Below are 17,147 nucleotides of genomic sequence, written 5' to 3'. Positions count from 1 at the left end.
GTCTTTTTTAAAATGTTCTGTAGCAGCTACTGGCCCTGCTAGGCTGTCTTGCTGAAGAGCAGCCTGTTGCCAGACTTTTTCCATATGGGAATCACAGTGAAGTTGGGCCAGTATCTGCATCTTCTGCACTATAGCAGGGAAGAGCTTGTGGGAAGGGCTGGATGTTGCCAAACACCAGTAGCAGTAAAAGGTTTGGACCTCCTGCCTTTCAGAAAAAGCCAACAGTACGACTGCAAGTGGTACATCCCTCTCACTGACCTCAGTTTCCAAATGGTGGATGAGTCTGAGGCAGTGCCCAACATCCCACTGGTACCTGATGAGGAGCTGGATGCCATGAAGATCAAGATATCCCAGATCAAGAACGACATCCAGCGGGAAAAGGTAAAGGAGTTGAGCACTCCAGGGCAATGCAGACACAGGTCTATGCTCAGAGGAGTGCTGGGGCAGCTCTCCCAGGGCTGCACATTGTGGGGGCCAGCCCTGTTCAGCTGGGGCTTTGCTCATCCCAGTGCACAGCCTGGGTGGTGCTGCCCTGTGAGGAGGCAGAGACAAAAAGACCCTGTGGTTGTACCCAGCAGCTCCTCTATTCCTATGGGCATCCATGTGGAAGGCAGGGATTTTATGCTGCAGACATGAAAAGGACTGGGAGTGTTATTTGCCAGTTTCTGGCTGTTAAATTATGATCCTGCCAGTGAGTTTGGTCAGAAGCCATATACTCTTGAATTTCAGCAGGCTCAGTTATGCCTTTGAAGCTTTTTCCTACTTCCCTGATGTCAAAGCAGCAGCAAATGCATAAAAACCAGCAATTATGCTGACAGTCAGACATGGACATGGTGTCTCTGGCCCAGGCTTCTCTTTGCTTGCAAGAAATATTTTCTGAGAGCTGTTAGATCCCAAACCTTCCTGGAGCCTAAAAGAGAACTAAGAGTTTGAACACCGTTGGTATGTAGGGCAGGATATGAATAACATTGATCATACTGTGGGAAGGTTATTCCCCACGTTTCCAAAGAACGTGCTTCTGCCTCACAGCCCTGGCTGGCTTTCAAAGAGGGCTTCCTGGAAAAAATAAGGTATTAGGAAGAATTGTGGAAGCTGTTTACTCAAGCTGCAGGTGTCTAAGGTTCGTGCTTTGGTGCATCAGTGCTAACAACACACATGGCTGGGTTTGGTAATGGATTTTATCCAGGAAAAAACATATTTTTAGCAGACTTCTGATGAAAATGGATCAGTGGGTGGTGAGTGGGAGAGTTCTGGATGGCTTCTACAGAAGTTCCTTAGAGTCTCCTTAGTTAAGGACGCTTGGAGGACCTGGCAGTGCTATGGCTGCCCAGTGACATGATGCTACTGCAGCCTCTGGAACAGAAATACAGGGTACAGCTGGGACAGTGGCCATACACCTCTGCACTTCAGCTGGGACAGCTGGAATCTGGGAACAGTGCCCCATCCATATGTAGAGATTGTGCAAATTACACCTTTCTGAGCAGCTGGGAGTCCTGTGGATCCTATTGACAGCATTTCTTCTGCTCTGGGGCCATTTACCTACTCACAGGGTAGAGACTGTGGATTTCAAAATAGCAGTTTGTGTGAATGAGGGCAGATTTGAAGAATAACACATGTCCTGTGCTCCCTCTCTCCCACACCCTTCAGAGAGCCAATAAAGGCAGCAAGGTCATTGAGAGGTTGAAAAAGAAGCTGTCGGAGCAGGAATCCCTCCTCCTGCTGATGTCTCCCAACATGGCCTTCCGCGTGCACAATCGCAACGGCAAGGTGAGAGCAGCATCCCCCTCAGGGCCAGAGATCCTGGGGGCCTGTGTCTGTGACTGCACCTGCTCCTGCACATGAGGGCTCTGTGGCCTCTACTGTGTGTCCTCAAAGCAGCAGCCACCTCACCCTTGCTGTGCCAAAGGTTATGATGGCATCCTGTAAGGCTGTGATTAATTTGCATTCAAGACTGGCATTTAAGAAATAACCATAGAAATTAATCCCCTGGTGCAGCATTTTCACTGCTTCATCAGTGTCTAGGCCTGTGCTGGAGGCTTTTGGCATTCCTGGTGCAGCTGAATTCCTGTTGTGAGGAATAGCACAAGCTGCCATGGGAGCTGCTGCAGGGCCACAGCTGCCCTTGGCAGGGTGAGGCTCTGTGAACAATGACTGTCCATGTTGGTACCATGGGCACGGTGCCACAGCCCAGCCTGTCCTGACAGAGATGTGGTGCAGGGTAAGTGGCAGGAGTGCCAGCAGAACAGTCTGTCCAGCAGTTTGCACTGGGGGAGGGTGGGAGCAGGCAGGTCCTGCCCTCAGTGGTGCATCACACTAATGCATGCCCTGTTGTCTCCTGTGTTCCTGGGCAGAGTTACACATTCCTCATTTCATCGGACTATGAAAGGGCAGAGTGGAGGGAGAATATCCGGGAACAGCAAAAGAAATGTGAGTATCCCTCAGCTGTCATTGGTACAAATACTGTGATCTTAAGAGAGCAGGGCTCCAGAAGATGAGGTGTGGGACAGACTTCCCTGCCAAAACAGAGATCTGCATTGAAAACCACAGCATAATATGGATGTCTCCTGTCTGAGGCTGATTGGGGAATTTCTGCTGCAGCAACACGTGAGGAATGTGTAGAGAGAGCAGTTAGTAAGAAAATGTGTGTAGAGATTCTCCCATTTACCCTAGAGATCAGAGCTCAATGCAATTCCAGGGAATTCCAGGAGGGAAGAGCTGCACCCTATCCCCTGGCTCCATTCAAAAGAAACTCAGTTACTTTTATGGCATGGTGTTTTTGGCTTTGTAAGGAACTAAGAGCCCCTCTATTTCCTGTGAACCATCCTGAGACTTGGAAGAGTAATTAAATATGCCCCAGCAGAGCTGCCTGCAGCAGTGCTGCCCTGAGCACCTCGGTGCTGCTGCTGAGCAGTGCCCAGGGAGCTCTGTCCCTGTGTGCCCAGCATGAGGGGTCATGCATCCAGCCTTTCCCTGGAATTTTTACTTCTCCCTCTTTCAATCTCCTTGGCAGGCTTTAAAAGCTTCTCACTCACATCAGTGGAGCTCCAGATGCTGACAAACTCTTGTGTGAAGCTTCAAACAGTGCACAACATTCCCCTCACTATCAATAAGGAAGGTAAGACCTTTGGGGTTTGCTTTCACATGGTGCAGCTGCAGTGGAACTCTCCCCCTGCCTGATTTTGTGCTTTCCCCTAGAACTGCTCTTACTGTTCCTTTTTGCTACACTTCGCAGGCATCCTCCAGTATACATTAATAACTATTAAATGGTCCTTGCATGCAGCTGTTGTGCAAGGTATTGGAGTGCCTGGTGGAGTCCTAGCCTGGGACAGCTTTGAGCTGTGTCTGAGAATCCTTTGGAATAACACTAGTTGGCCAAAATTGTGTCAGGGGCCATCCTAAATTACTGCTTAATCTGCTAATGTAGACTTAGCCACTATAATTTACTTTTTCTCCTTTGAATTTCTTCCATGCTGTCTTGCTGATCCTAGAACTGTCTCTGTAAAAGCCCCCCAGTGGCAGAAGGAATCACAGGTGCCAGCTGTGGAACTGTCTCCTGTCTTGCTGAAGTGGTTGTTACTTGCTCCTGCCATCCTTGGGGACAGTTCACCCTCTGCTCATTAACCTGTGTAATATCAGTCTCATCACTCTCACTCTTGGCTCTGTTTTGAATGTAACAAAATCCCTTGGGTCTTTTGTACAGATGATGAATCCCCAGGTCTCTATGGATTCCTGAACGTCATTGTCCACTCTGCCACGGGGTTCAAGCAAAGCTCAAGTGAGTTGCAGTTGTGGGACACACAGGAGGTACTGACAGGGGGTAGATAAACCGTGTGCTGGGACAGCTGGGCATGGATTCTGTGGTGGTGGTGAGGAGGAGAGGTGTTTTGGGGAACTGGAAGTTCTACTCTTAACTCCCAAAAAGATCAGCATCAAGGATTGAGCACACAGCATTTATTGTTAGGCTGAGTCTGTTTGAGGTTTTAAGCAGTGTTTGCTGATTACCCAGCTGTTCTAGAAACAAGTCAGCCCTTATTCTCAATTCTTTCAGCTATATTTTGTTTTACAAGGAAAGAATGAAAGGTGTTCTCTGGCATCCAGAATTTTTGTTGGGAAGAAAGTGGTGTTAAAATTCAGGGGAATGACTTGACAGAAGGATCAAAAAAGATGACAGAGCTTCTAAAGGACAGCTGGGCTGATCCAGGTGATGAGATTTGTATGGGATGGTGTTACTGGTACTAATACAGAGATGATGGAAATGAAGGCACTTTGTGCAGCTGATTAATGCAAGTTAGGAGATTCTAGATATATTTTTAAAGCTTTTATCTCCCCTGTCTCCCCTCCTCAGATTTGTACTGCACGTTAGAGGTGGATTCTTTTGGGTATTTTGTGAACAAGGCCAAAACCAGAGTTTACAGAGACACCACGGAGCCCAACTGGAACGAGGTAGGTTTGATTTTTCTTGATGTGACTCGTTCCATGTGCCAAACATCAACACATGATGGGTAGCAGACCTGCCAGTGAAGGAGGGTGCTGCATGCTCAGCACTTGTGCTGCACATGCTGCTTCTCACAAAACACTTTTCTGCCAGGTTCATTTGGCTGTCAGAGCTTGCAGAAGATTTTCTCTTGGATTAGTGGCAATTAAACAAACAGTTTGATATAAATGTGTCTTGTCCAGTATTTCATCTTTTAAACAGATTAATGCTTGACAATTTTTTTAAAGACATAAGTAAAAATACGTTGAAGGAGATGGTTTTGTTTATTTGTTGAGAGGGGGAAGAATTAGCTATAGACATTTTGCCTGTTTACAGCCAACTCAGACCTGCTAGTGAGCAAAATTTCTTACATGGAAGAGCAAATATGTGTCTTTGAATAATGCTTTGCTGAGACCTGTGAAACCTGACTAAGGAGTGAACCATCTTAGTCTCCAATATGACCATCTTATAGATACAAAATACAAATTCTGCTTATTTCTAGACCAATTCCAGTAGTGAGGAGGTTTTGGCCAGCCCTGAAGTGTTCTTCTGATGAGTATTAAAGAGTCTGTATTGATTATTCTGAGACTGGTGTCCTGTTGTGATGCAGCCATTGCTCTTTCCTTTCCTGGTGCCCTGCAGGAGTTTGAAATTGAGCTGGAGGGCTCCCAGACACTGCGGATTCTGTGCTATGAAAAGTGCTACAACAAAACCAAGCTCACCAAAGAGGATGGGGAGAGCACAGATCGCATCATGGGGAAAGGACAGATCCAGGTAAGACTGTGCCCATCTCATTCCTGATACCCTTACTGCAAAACATCACAGCACTTTGAATCCTGCTGTTCACCACAGAGGTTTTTTCTGCCTTCTGGTTGTCTCAGCATTGAAGATTTTTCCCTCAGATAGCGAGGGACACAGTGTGATTCACAGGCAGGAAATCAGCAGCTTTGTCCCTCTAGCTTTGTGCCCTGTGCCTGCTCCATGGAATAGCTGCTTGTTTTGATCTCTCATTTGCCCATTAACTTCAAAACTTCCACACCACTGTGTAGGAAGTGCCCTGGGCACTGGTGAGGATGCTTCATTTGTGACAGGAGGATGCAAGAATATTCTCTCTACTCTGGAAATCCTGTGCACAAAGGCTGCCAGCTGTGTGTGCTGGAAGTTGATGGATGTGTTGGCCAGGCCCTGGGACAGCCTGCCTGTCCTCGTGAGTGCCATGCCCAGAGTGTGGTGTCCATGACAGCATCTGAGGAACATTTCCACTGCTGGGAACTGGCCTGGGACACTTTGTATGGCAGATGTGTAATACAGTGGGAGAGGTGATGATTGCAAAGGGCTGCTGCTCTTGGGGAACTGCTGTGTGACACAGCACTAAAGCTGGATGTAGGAGAAACCAGGCCTTGTGTGGAGGAAAACATGGGGAACATATGTCCCCCATCCTGTTCCAGTTTGTTGCACTGTCTGTCCACAACTTTAGGAGGTGTTTCAATGCCTGCTCTGAGGACCCATTCTTTGTGTTGGAGTGGCTGTTGAACAGAACAGGGACCCTGCCCAGACACCTTTTCCTTTCTGTCTTGTTTAAAGGTCTCACCAGCTCCCCTCCATTTGGGTCTGGCTGTTCCTCTCCCTGTGCATGACACTTTCCCTGGCCAGCACTGCAGGGATGGCCATGCAGGCCAAGGCCATTTGTGCGATTGCAGAAGCAGCTCAGGGTGAGGGTGGCCTGTGGGATCACATCCCCCCTTTGCTCTGGCAAGGTTCATTGCCTAAATGACTTTGATCAGCCTCTTCCTCCCCTCTCTCCTGGTTTCAGAGAGAGCTTTTGTCTCAGATGCATGGTGGGATGTGAAGGGAGCTGCTGTGAGATCAATAAATGCCAGCACAGGCTGCTGTGTGAGTCTCAGCTGACCAGAAATCCCTGTGTCCCTTCAGCTAACAAAGGCTGTTTTCCACAGAGCTGAGCAACTACAAAAGAGCAACTCTTCAGCCCTGAAATGCCCTGGAGATTTGTGTGCTCATAACAGAGAACCCTGAAATCACTGACCTGATAAATTCTACAAATATGTTACATAGAAATATTATAAAAAACCAAAATCTTTCAAAATTTGGCATTTTTTTCCTTCTCACAGCTGTGGGCATTTTTATGCACAGCAATTTTATATTCTGTAAATATATTTTATACTTTAGTAAATAAAAATACTCTTTGATGGCAATTAAATATTAATTGCATCCTGATTCTTTTAGAGAAACCTAGACAGTGGGAAGGTTAAAAAATCAATTAAAATGTTTTTAATCAATGTACAAATGTTGCATTCTGTTGTATCATAAAAGGCACATGCAAAAGCTCTCTTGATTTCTGTAAATCCCCTTTGTACTTTATAAAGAAACTTGATGAATTGCCAGAATAATCCCTTAATTTTCAGTGATTTCTGTCCCATCATGGATTTCAAACACTATTGAATCAAAGAGAAGTCATATGACAGTCTGGTAAAATTTTGGATTGATAAAAATTATTAAAGGTTTTGATTTTGGTTTAGTTCCATTTTTGAAGTAAACACCATTTCTCTATTAAGAAACCATAATAATGCAACCACAAAATCTGATTACAGCCTGAAGGTTGGCTGTTCTCCCAGGTGCTTTTATATCAAATTTTGTTTGCTATAGAGTTTTTAGTTTATCCTGGGTTTCTGATTTGTTGCTGCACTGTCATTATTCAGCCCAAGTCTGTCTGTCTAAAGGCATGGTCTGTGAGATTGGGTGAGGATTTTTGTTTCATAAATTCCTTTTAGGTAAAAACTCTGGGAACATGAAGAGTCGTGTCTGCATCCTCCTTTGATAAAAGCAGAGAAGTTTCTCTGTTGGCCAAATTGCAGTGTATTGTTAAGCCATGAATTATTGTAAATATGCAACTTCCCACTACTGGGAATTGTGACTCACCAAATACTGAGCCTCAGTGATGAAGACAATCAAGGAGACTGGGACTGTTTTGGCTGAAAAAATGTTTATTAAATCTCTCCGTTACATTATGGTAGTGAAGGAAGGAAGGCTGGAAATTGGTCCATGTCACAAGTTTCCAGGAATGGGCAGCAATTTTAATAGCTCCCATTGCTCATACTTTCTTTTCCTATGGAATATTTTATTTGTCTGTCTGTACAGCCAGATGCAAGAGCTGCCTCTTTCCTGCCAGTCTGCAGGGTTTTTATCTCTGAAGCATAAACCCATGAGGTTTTAGTGCAGAGAACCTCCTGTAAATGTAGGGGTGAAGTCCTCAGCAGAGCTGGGCACAGCAGTGTTGGGTGTGCAGTGCTGAACTGACTGGCACACGTGGCTGGGGGCTTCTGTGCACCTCAGGCATGAGAATTACTATTCCTGAGTTCACTGTGAAACTGGAATTACTGGGGAGCTGGAGGAGGACAGAATGGACATCACATGATGGGAGGAAATGTGAGGCTTAGCTCAGCTGGGGGCATAAGCCCCTCTCATTGTGAGCACCCTGGCTTTTCTCTTTGTTGTTACCTTGCAGTCCATCTCTGGCACTTGGCTGGCCCTTTGGCTCCTTGAATTGTGCACTTCTTGTGGGGATGGCAGACACATCCCCACGTTTGGAGTGCAGCAGCCTTTGTTTGGTGTTGAGACTGCACCACTGGGCACATTTGTCAGCAGGACCAGCCTGGCTGTGAGAGCTGTGAGTGAGTGAGGTGATTCCTCACGCTGTGATCCAGCTCCTCCCACCGGTGCCTCCCAGAAATGTCATTTCCTTGGCTGTTTTCTTTTTCTGCATGATCAGCTCAAGCTAAATATTTCCTTCTCCCTCACAGCAGTGCTGGAAAATCAGGGAGGATGTGACCTTAGATCGCTCATTCTGTGGAGCAGCACCATTCCCTGCTGCCTTGCAGAACAATCACTCTTATCTTAATTATCTGGGATGTCTCATAGCAGTGCCCATGGCTATTTCAGGCATTAAGTTGTTTTCCATGTAAACCAGATTGTCCCATGTTGTACCTCCCCAGTGTTAACTTGGAAACCTTTTACTCACTCAGGCTTGTTTAAACAGTTTGCTGAAGCAGAACATTGTCCCAGCAATGAAAACGGGGGGAAATGAAGAAGGCAATGGGTCATGCCTAAAGGGTGATGGTGGGAAAGACTAAGCTGTCAGTGGGGAGCTGTGAGAAGAATGGGGTTATGGCAGGACTGGGAGTTCCCAGCAGCAGTGAGGCTCTGACAACATCTATGTCACATTAGTTACAGTTCAAAATTGATGGGGTGTAAAGTTGCCTGGGAAGTTTAATAAAGGGAACAAGTAGTGTGAATGTACTGTATATATAGAACACACTAACCTTAATGTTCCACAGTCCATGCTCTTTCATTTCCACTGAGGCTTCTTTGTTTTTCCCTCCTTCTGCATGTTTTCTTTTCTCTCTGGGGAAAAAGAAATCATGATCAGACTCTCTGTGGTGGTTTCCTAGGGCAGAGCATAGACACCCTTCCTTAGTGCCTGGCTTGCATTTGCCAGAGCAGCATTCCCAGTTTCCCTTTTTCCAGTTCTCAGCACTCTGCTGTGCACTCTCAGCCTTTCCTGACTGCTGTGCCCTGTCTGAATTCAGTGCTGAGCTGCTACAAGGGCCAGAGCCCTGCACTCAGAAACCCCTGTGCTGCTGAGCTGCTTTGTTCTGTTGTGTTTTGGGCAGGATCCAGAGAGGTATTGGCTTGATTCATTAGTGACTTTGGGGCTGTAGCTTGCCACTGCAGTTACCAAAGGCCACAAGGGGACTGGAGGGAGCAGCAAACAGACAGAGTGGTTGGTTTGTATTTTCCTGTTTGGCATGAGCTTTTGGTGGGGGCTGTGCAAAGAAGCCCCTGCAATGGAGTCTGTGAGGGTTTGAGCAGGTCTGTCCTATCTGCACAGAGCATGGAAACAACACAGTGGCTCTGCTTCAATGGGGATGGGGCAGCTCACTCAAACCAAGCAACTGGAGGAACAGTGTAGAGGAGCAGTAAATTCCACTGTCAATGCAGAGGCAGCAGCTGCACAGTGCCTCCCCTGCCTGAGCTGGCACAGCTTGCTCAGAGCTGCCTCCCTTTGCCACGCTGGCTGTGGATTGCATTCTTCTACTCAGTGTTCCTTCTTTCAGGTCACTGATCTCCAAATCGGGCCAGAAGACTGCATGGCCCCATTTGTCCCCTGTGCTGGAGCATCACTCTTGCTAGCTCATGTCCTCAGTGTGCTCTCTCCCTGCCTGCTCCAGCTGCTCTTTCCCTCTGTGTCTCTTGCTGGCCTCAGAAGGTCAGTCATCACTTGGGACCACGACTGAAGCTTGATTGAAGTCCCAGTGACAGCTCTTGGTTTCCTGTTGACTCTGTGATGTCCTGCTGTGACTTATCAGACTGCTAGACCTGATCTTCCTGTCTCACTCAGTGTTGCTGAGAGTTTATTCAAGCTTTGCTCTTTTAATAGCTTCCATCATTTTGCTTTGTTATTTAAAAAGCACCTTGGAGGAGTTTGGGTTTTTTTCCCCCTTAATTACTGTTGTTATTGCCAGTGATTTATGCAGGGTTGGCTGGGTCAGCCAGCCCTGGTGCCTGCTGTCCCTGGCTGTCCCCATTCTGTACAAGGCATTTTCCAGCAGGAGTCAAACAGCAGGAGGGAGTGCAGGGGTCCTGCCAGCTCTGCAGGAGAGTTCAGAAACAAGGGAGCAAGAGGCAGCAGCAGGTACATGGAGCTTTACCCGTAGCCCTGGCTCAGCCCCAGCAGTTACCCAGTGAGGAAAAGCCTCTGTGAGCTCTCAGCTACAGCAAGGGGAAGTCTTTGAATTCTCAGCTCCAGCACTGGGCTTCTGCTTGTTCTTTGTAGCAGTGTCAAAGTTACTCTTGAGAGAGAACAGGATGGTTTTATTTTTTAACAGCTATTTACTTGATTTTGTTTTGTGCCGTGGCAGGAATTCCCTGGTCATTACTGAGACATATCCAGTAATACCTGTTAGCCTAAATAAACCATAACTGGATTCTGCTGGACTCTTCCTTTGAAGTTTTTGGCAAATATTCAAAACCTCTTTCCCCTTTAGTCTTTAACTATAAATAATATAACTCCCTGCTATAAATAATACACTCAGTGACTCCATTCTAAAAGCATATGGAAAACTGGTTCCCAGCAAGAGGATTGGCTGTGACTGTGTCCATCAGCAGGGCCATTTTGGCAGCTTAACAAGATGACTCCTCAGAGCTGGAGATCAAGCTATCAGGAATTGTTAGCATGGTTGCTCCTCATAGGAAACCAGACACTTCAGAAATGGTTTCCTCTTGCTTCTGGGAAAGAATTCAGTTGTTGAAAGAAATCAAGCTTCCAGCACGGAAGTTGAGGGTAGAACAGCCCAGAAGCTGGCCAGCTCGTAGGGCCCTTGGCCAGCCCCACAGGCGGGGCGGATCTGCTGTGCCGCAGTTAAAAGCAAACCCCCTTGGCCAGCAGTGCTGTGTGTGGGGTCACTGAGGCACTGAAGCCAAGCACTGCTGCCCATCCTTTGCACAGTTCCAAAATGTGGGAGCTGCTGGTTGCTGACAATTCCTTACAAGGGCTCTTCAGGAATTTCTGCCAGCGTTGCACCTACAGGAGCCGGTCCATTTCGCCATGGAAGCACGTGTGTGCTGGCAGCATCGCGCTGTGGGCTCACGGCCGTAGCAGAGCGCGCAGGGATAAGGTTGGCCTCGCTGCTTCTGTGCTGCTGGGGGTCCCTGCAGAGGGAGGAACTTTGCTCTCTGCTGCTTGCCTTTCTTTGGGGAGTGGGGAAGGTTTGGGTGGGGGCTTGTGTCTGTAGCTGTCAGCAGCACTGGGCTGCTCTGTGGATGATCCATGTGTGTGTGACCATGACTGTGTCTAAGCTCTCCCAGAATTTCCTGCAGCTGCCATTGTTCCCTGCCAGAGCTCTCTGGCTCTGCACGGGGCTCTGTGAGAGGGGGGAGCTGTGCTGCAAAGCAGCTCTGGTTATGACTGCCTGTTTGCTGACAGTAGTAAACTCAACACAGAGTTTGCTGCAGTTGCCTCCTCCTGCTCTTACTGTGCCTCTGTGTTCAAAGGCCAAGTGTTACAAAGCTGTCTCAGGAGGCACTGAATTCTTGCTTTGGCTGGTTCCAATGCCTGATCGAGCCCCCAAGCAGACAGCTTCTCTCTCTTGCCAGTCCCCCTGGAGCTGAGTGCCACTGCTCAGGCCTTCAGATGTGTTTGGGCTCTCCCAAGGCAGTAATGGAATCGCTGGGTGACATTCTAGCACTTGAGTCAGCTGCTCCCCAGCCTCACAACTGTCCACTCAAGATATCAAGCGAAGCTGAAAATGAGAGATTATAACTCATTTCTGTTTAATGAGTGCTTGCAATAGCAGGGTCTGGTGTTCTTCCTGCCTCTATGCTCAAATAGAAATGAAAAGGAATAGGCTGTTTGAAGGACAGCTTTCCCTGATTTCTCAGCAGATTCAAATATTGGTTGTGCTCCCTGAAATTGCCTTTATTGTTGAGCAGACACTGCTCTCATGTTGCTGGGTTTTCCATGGGTATGAACCCTCATCAGCCCTGTTTAGAGAACTGCACAATATCCAATACCTGGTTTCCCCGAAACCAGGGAAACTTGGAGTGTTCCATAGATTTTCCTATGGAAAAGAAATAAGAAGGTAAAAGTGATTGTGCTCTGCTCACTTGCAGAAGCCACCCAGGCTAGCTGGTTTCTCTGAAATCTGTTCCTAGCTCATGGGTAACTTTTGTTTTCCAGCTGGACCCACAGGCACTGCAGGACAAAGACTGGCAGCGCACAGTCATCTCAATGAATGGGGTAAGTGTACAAACAGAAATTAGCTCTGCTGCTGTACCTCCTGTGGGCTTTATTTCTCTGCTCCTCATTGCAACATGAAGAAAATAAAAGAAAATGTTTAAAAAGTGACAGCTGTTCTGTTTGCTTCAGGTGGAAGTGAAGCTGTCAGTGAAGTTCACCAGCAGGGAGTTCAGCCTGAAGAGGATGCCGTCCCGCAAGCAGACAGGAGTGTTTGGGGTCAAGATTGCCATTGTCACCAAGTGAGCTGACGGGTCACATTTCTCCCTATTGTGTTTCAGGAAGACAACTGGCCAGTGGGCTGCACCAGCCTGTGTCCCCCTGAGGGGTTTGGCAGTCCAGCCTGCTCCACTAGTGTAGGAGTGTAGATGTGGCTGCAGACTGGAGATGCTTTACCATCTCTGAGCTTCATTTTTTGCAGAGATTAAATCCAGTGTGCACACAGGCTGTTTACTGACAGCCTATCACTCCTCTGAATTCCGGAAATCCCCCTTGCACTTGCCTTCTCTGTAGTTAGCTGACATGTCACAAATTTCCAGAGCCACTGAACAGTGATGTTTCCTTTCCATAATCAAAAATGTTCAAGGTCTTTGGATCCTATTGTATTATTTTAACCCCTGATCTTTTGTCATGAATCATTTGCCAGCAGAAACCTGTTTGTTCTGTTGTATGGTTTGGGAAGTGTGGTATTTCCTCCCCATGGAATTGCATCAGTTTGAAATCAACAGAGTTGCTATGGATCCAAGGGCTGTTTGGGAATCCTCTGATTACCTGGGCAGGCTCTGGGGGCACTGGGACTTGGCCAAGAGCTCAAGTGCTCGAAGCTGCAGAACAGCCAGAGCAGGGCTGACACAGTCAGAGTTTTAAAAGGAGTTTTTCAGCTCAGTCCTGACTGCCTGCTCAGACTTCCTACCACCCCATTTGCCCAGGGAAGTGTTGGGGTGCTTGGAGCCATCCTGGCTGCCTGGAGAACAGGCACAGAGGGCCTGGGCTGAGCTGAGCCCCTCTGTGTGTCTCCCCTCAGGAGAGAGAGGTCCAAGGTGCCGTACATCGTGCGGCAGTGCGTGGAGGAGATCGAGCGGCGCGGGATGGAGGAGGTGGGGATCTACCGCGTCTCCGGAGTCGCAACCGACATCCAGGCTCTGAAAGCTGCCTTTGATGTCAGTAAGTATTTGGGTCTGATTCTTCCCTTTGCTCTCTCAGAACCTGCCTCAGCTCCCTGTCAGGTGGCTGTGCTATTTTTAATCTTATCTTGCCCAAGAAGCATTAAGAAGTAGAGCTTCTCACTCAAGGAAAATAATTTTAACCCTGGCTGCATATTTTATTTACTGATATAACCCAGGACATAAAACAGGATGATCCTTGTACCAAACCATGTTTTTTTTATTCTTCCCAGCAGAGATGAAATGATGGCTTTACCTGCCTTGCCAAATCTTTGTAAATGGCAGACACCTCTCTGGGGGAAAACATCAGCAATCAGCAGTCATAATTTCTTCACTGTTGTGAGGTGTCTAAATTAATAGAAGTCCTTAAAATAAAGAATGTTTTGTGAAAGCCAAATGTTCCTTAGAATTAGGAGGGGTATTTATGTAACTGGGGTTGGATTGTCAGGGCTTCTCTCCCTTACTCCATCTGGACTGATGTGCACAGGCTTAGAAAATTAGATCACTTTGAGCAGCCTTTGCAAAGCTCACTTTGATCTTGAGCAGAAAAAGGCTCCTTACTGGTGCCACACTTAAAAGAGTGCCTTGTATGTCCCAAAAGGCACCTGAGATCAGGCAGGTGAAATGCTTCCAAATTGCTGAGGTACAAAAAGTGAAATTTTTCCCTACTCCCAGCTTCTATGTGATGGTCCAAGAACTGTTCAAGCCACACTCCAACAGTCACAAGATCTGTGCCAGACACCCAAATTCACCCTGCCTGCACTTTTCCTTCAGTTTCTAGTGGAATTTCCTTCATGTTTTCTTTTCAATCACCCTAAGATATCAAAAACCAGATACATCACAGCTAGTGCAAGTAAGAGTCTTTCAAAGTTTGAAAAACAACTTTTTTCATTTCTGTGAAATGCTGGCTTACACTGCTTTATGAAACCAATGCTGGTTGGTGTTTGCGAGAGGGTCTGGTTTTGTTGTTCTTAAGAGTAACAAAATGGAAATATAAGCCTGAATTGCCTTAGCTACACTCAATAGGGAGTTAGAGCATCTCAGAATCTCTTAGTCTAAGCTGTTAGAGGTAGGAAATTGGAATAACAACCGCTGTCAGTAATAAAAGTTGAAATGCATATAAATACAGTCAAGTAGGGCTCGTTCAGATCAGGCCAGGTTTGCTGGCACAGCACAGCTAGCCCTGGGAGGGTGAGGTTCCCTGGCATGCTGTAAAGCAATGAAGTGTTTGCAATCATTTTTACAGTGTTTCTCAGCTGGAAGGTTGCTCATTTAATCTGGAGAAATGTAAACAGGAAAACTCCCAGCTATTTGGGCAGAGAGGAAAGATGAACAGACCCAAGGCGAGGAAGAGGAGGAATGCAAGGCCAGCAGTGCCTTTACCCTTGCTGTACTGTCCCTGTTTCAGATAACAAGGATGTGTCGGTGATGATGAGCGAGATGGACGTGAACGCCATCGCGGGCACCCTCAAGCTGTACTTCCGGGAGCTGCCGGAGCCCCTGTTCACAGACGAGCTGTACCCCAACTTTGCCGAGGGCATCGGTAGGTGCAGCACGAGGGGCCCTGGGCAATGGAGGCTCTTCCATGGGAGGCTGCTCCTAAACATCATAAAACCTGGATTTAGAGTGTTGGGCAAAAGCTGGAACAGGCTGTGAGGGCAGTGGGATGGAGCTCAGAGTGACATTGCCTTCCCAGTGGTGCAGTATGGGTGCCTGCCACGCTGTGCTGCAAGCTGCAAGGCCCAGGTTTCTGAAGGACAGGGTCAGAACAGACTGCCCCTGCCTGCTGGGGCCCTGCACACTCACTGCCCAGGCAGCCTTCAGGGAACCCCCCTTTGGAGGGGAGGGGGATATGTACCTCATCTTATCTTGATGCAAAGAAAAACGTCAATGATTGAAAGCCTCAAAGCACTTGAACTGCTTTGAAAAAGAGACTAAAGGATTCTTAATGCATTTGTGAAATAAAGGAATGAGATGCTGTGGGGTATTGATGTGCAACTCTGACCTTCCAGCCCATGATGATGTGGTCACAATCCTTTTGGGACCATCCATATTGGCTGTTCTGGGACTTGGCTCAGTCAGTCAGACTTGCACTCTCTGCCTGTGGTCATGTCTTGTTCTCTGTCTTGCAGCACTTTCAGATCCTGTTGCAAAGGAAAGCTGTATGTTGAATCTGTTGCTATCACTTCCAGAACCCAACCTTGTGACATTCCTTTTCCTTCTGGACCATTTAAAAAGGTAACTGTGGTTCCTTCAGAAATGCATTTAATGTGTACAGCATCAGCTATTTTGAAATATGGAGCCTTTTCTTTAAATACCTGCCTGAATCACAGAAATGAGGAAGTATTTGCTGATCTGCTGGGATTGTTAATCAGATAACTATTGTCTCATACTCACTTAGTGAGGTAGTAAATCCTGAATTCCATTTCCACTCATACTGAAAAATGATTAGGACTGGAGGAAAGGAGTAACAAAAGAGTCAGGGCTTATCTATTGCAAATGCAAATTGCTGCTGCAATGTCACTGAGACTGCACCTGCATCTGGATACACACACTAGGAAAGGTTTTTGTACAAACCATGAAGATTTACCTATATTTAAGGTCTAGGGAACCTTGTCTCAGAAAGTGTCTGAAATCCAATACAATCTATTTTTTAAATTCCAGCACTTTGCCTAACTGCAGTTGTCAGTTCCTTTTGTAGTCAAGTCTTTCTGATTTTGTATATGTCTTTGTAATATGGTTGTACCTGTGAAAAAGTATTGCCATGCATTTGACATTAATGCAATAAGCTGGCTTAATGCTTGCCCAATGTGTTGATTTGCATAAGTATATTTTACATATCAGAGACTGTCCCTGGAGACATGAAAGATCATCTTGTGATTAAGAGTCTGGATTAAAATCCAGGAAATCTGGGCTTTAGTTGTGTTTCTGCTGCAGACTTTTCTGCCCTTGGGCAAATTTTTTAAACTTTGTGCCTTGGTTTCCCATTTAGAAACTAAGATATTTATGAAGGTCTGCCTTGTGCATTGTTCCTTCTCCCAGGGTTGCTGAGAGGGAAAGCATCAACAAGATGTCCCTGCATAATCTTGCCACTGTCTTTGGACCAACACTGCTCAGACCTTCAGAGAAGGACAGCAAAATCCCTGCTAACCCAACCCAGCCCATCACCATGACTGACAGCTGGTCACTAGAAGTCATGTCCCAGGTAAAATCCTCAATGTGCCATTCCCTCATGTGAAGACACTTTCTGGGAAAGCACAGTCCTGTGGCAGGCCTGGCTCAGTGACCCCACTGGGTTTTCATGGTCGTTTTTTTGGTAAACATAAAACAACTTTTGCCCTCACAGAGACATTTTAGCTTGTCTATAGAACAGTGTTCCTTCAGGCAGGTCAATTTGCATCTGTACAAATACAGTTTTTCATGAAGGAATGTCTGTGTGTGTGCATCCTGTGTGTGCTCCTGCATGGGAAGAGTTTCTGGGGAGCTGTGTCCCAGCACATGCTGCTGGCCTGGGATAAAAGAATTGGCAGTGTTTCCACAATGCTCCTCAGCACTTAAACCACCTTCACTGATGCACAACAAAATTGTTTGGCCACTGCTGCCTTTGAAGGCAGAGGATTGGAGCACAGAGTCTGTGTCACTGAGTCACACTGGTTTGTATTTCTCTGTTGAGTAATGGCAAATTCTAGATTGAATTTTT

The 17,147-nt window shown here is 46.8% G+C and overlaps 1 protein-coding gene across 1 annotated transcript in view; it reads left to right on the top strand.

Annotated features, from left to right (window-relative positions):
- BCR (BCR activator of RhoGEF and GTPase) overlaps window positions 1–17,147 on the top strand; it is a 99,679-nt gene that overhangs the window by 78,532 nt on the left and 4,000 nt on the right. Inside the window, exons 10-22 of the mRNA XM_054288621.1 lie at window positions 213–381; window positions 1,648–1,767; window positions 2,352–2,427; window positions 3,011–3,115; window positions 3,701–3,775; window positions 4,346–4,443; window positions 5,117–5,248; window positions 12,228–12,287; window positions 12,417–12,526; window positions 13,309–13,448; window positions 14,856–14,990; window positions 15,580–15,685; window positions 16,490–16,652. Of these exons, the coding sequence (XP_054144596.1) occupies window positions 213–381; window positions 1,648–1,767; window positions 2,352–2,427; window positions 3,011–3,115; window positions 3,701–3,775; window positions 4,346–4,443; window positions 5,117–5,248; window positions 12,228–12,287; window positions 12,417–12,526; window positions 13,309–13,448; window positions 14,856–14,990; window positions 15,580–15,685; window positions 16,490–16,652 (1,489 nt within the window). The remainder of the gene's footprint in view (window positions 1–212; window positions 382–1,647; window positions 1,768–2,351; window positions 2,428–3,010; window positions 3,116–3,700; window positions 3,776–4,345; window positions 4,444–5,116; window positions 5,249–12,227; window positions 12,288–12,416; window positions 12,527–13,308; window positions 13,449–14,855; window positions 14,991–15,579; window positions 15,686–16,489; window positions 16,653–17,147) is intronic.

The sequence above is a fragment of the Melozone crissalis genome, unplaced genomic scaffold (genome assembly GCF_028551555.1).
Source record: "Melozone crissalis strain CALT ecotype California unplaced genomic scaffold, PUWL_Pcris_2 ptg000063l_1, whole genome shotgun sequence".
Lineage (NCBI taxonomy): Eukaryota > Metazoa > Chordata > Aves > Passeriformes > Passerellidae > Melozone > Melozone crissalis.
This window is presented reverse-complemented; position numbering and strand designations above follow the sequence as displayed.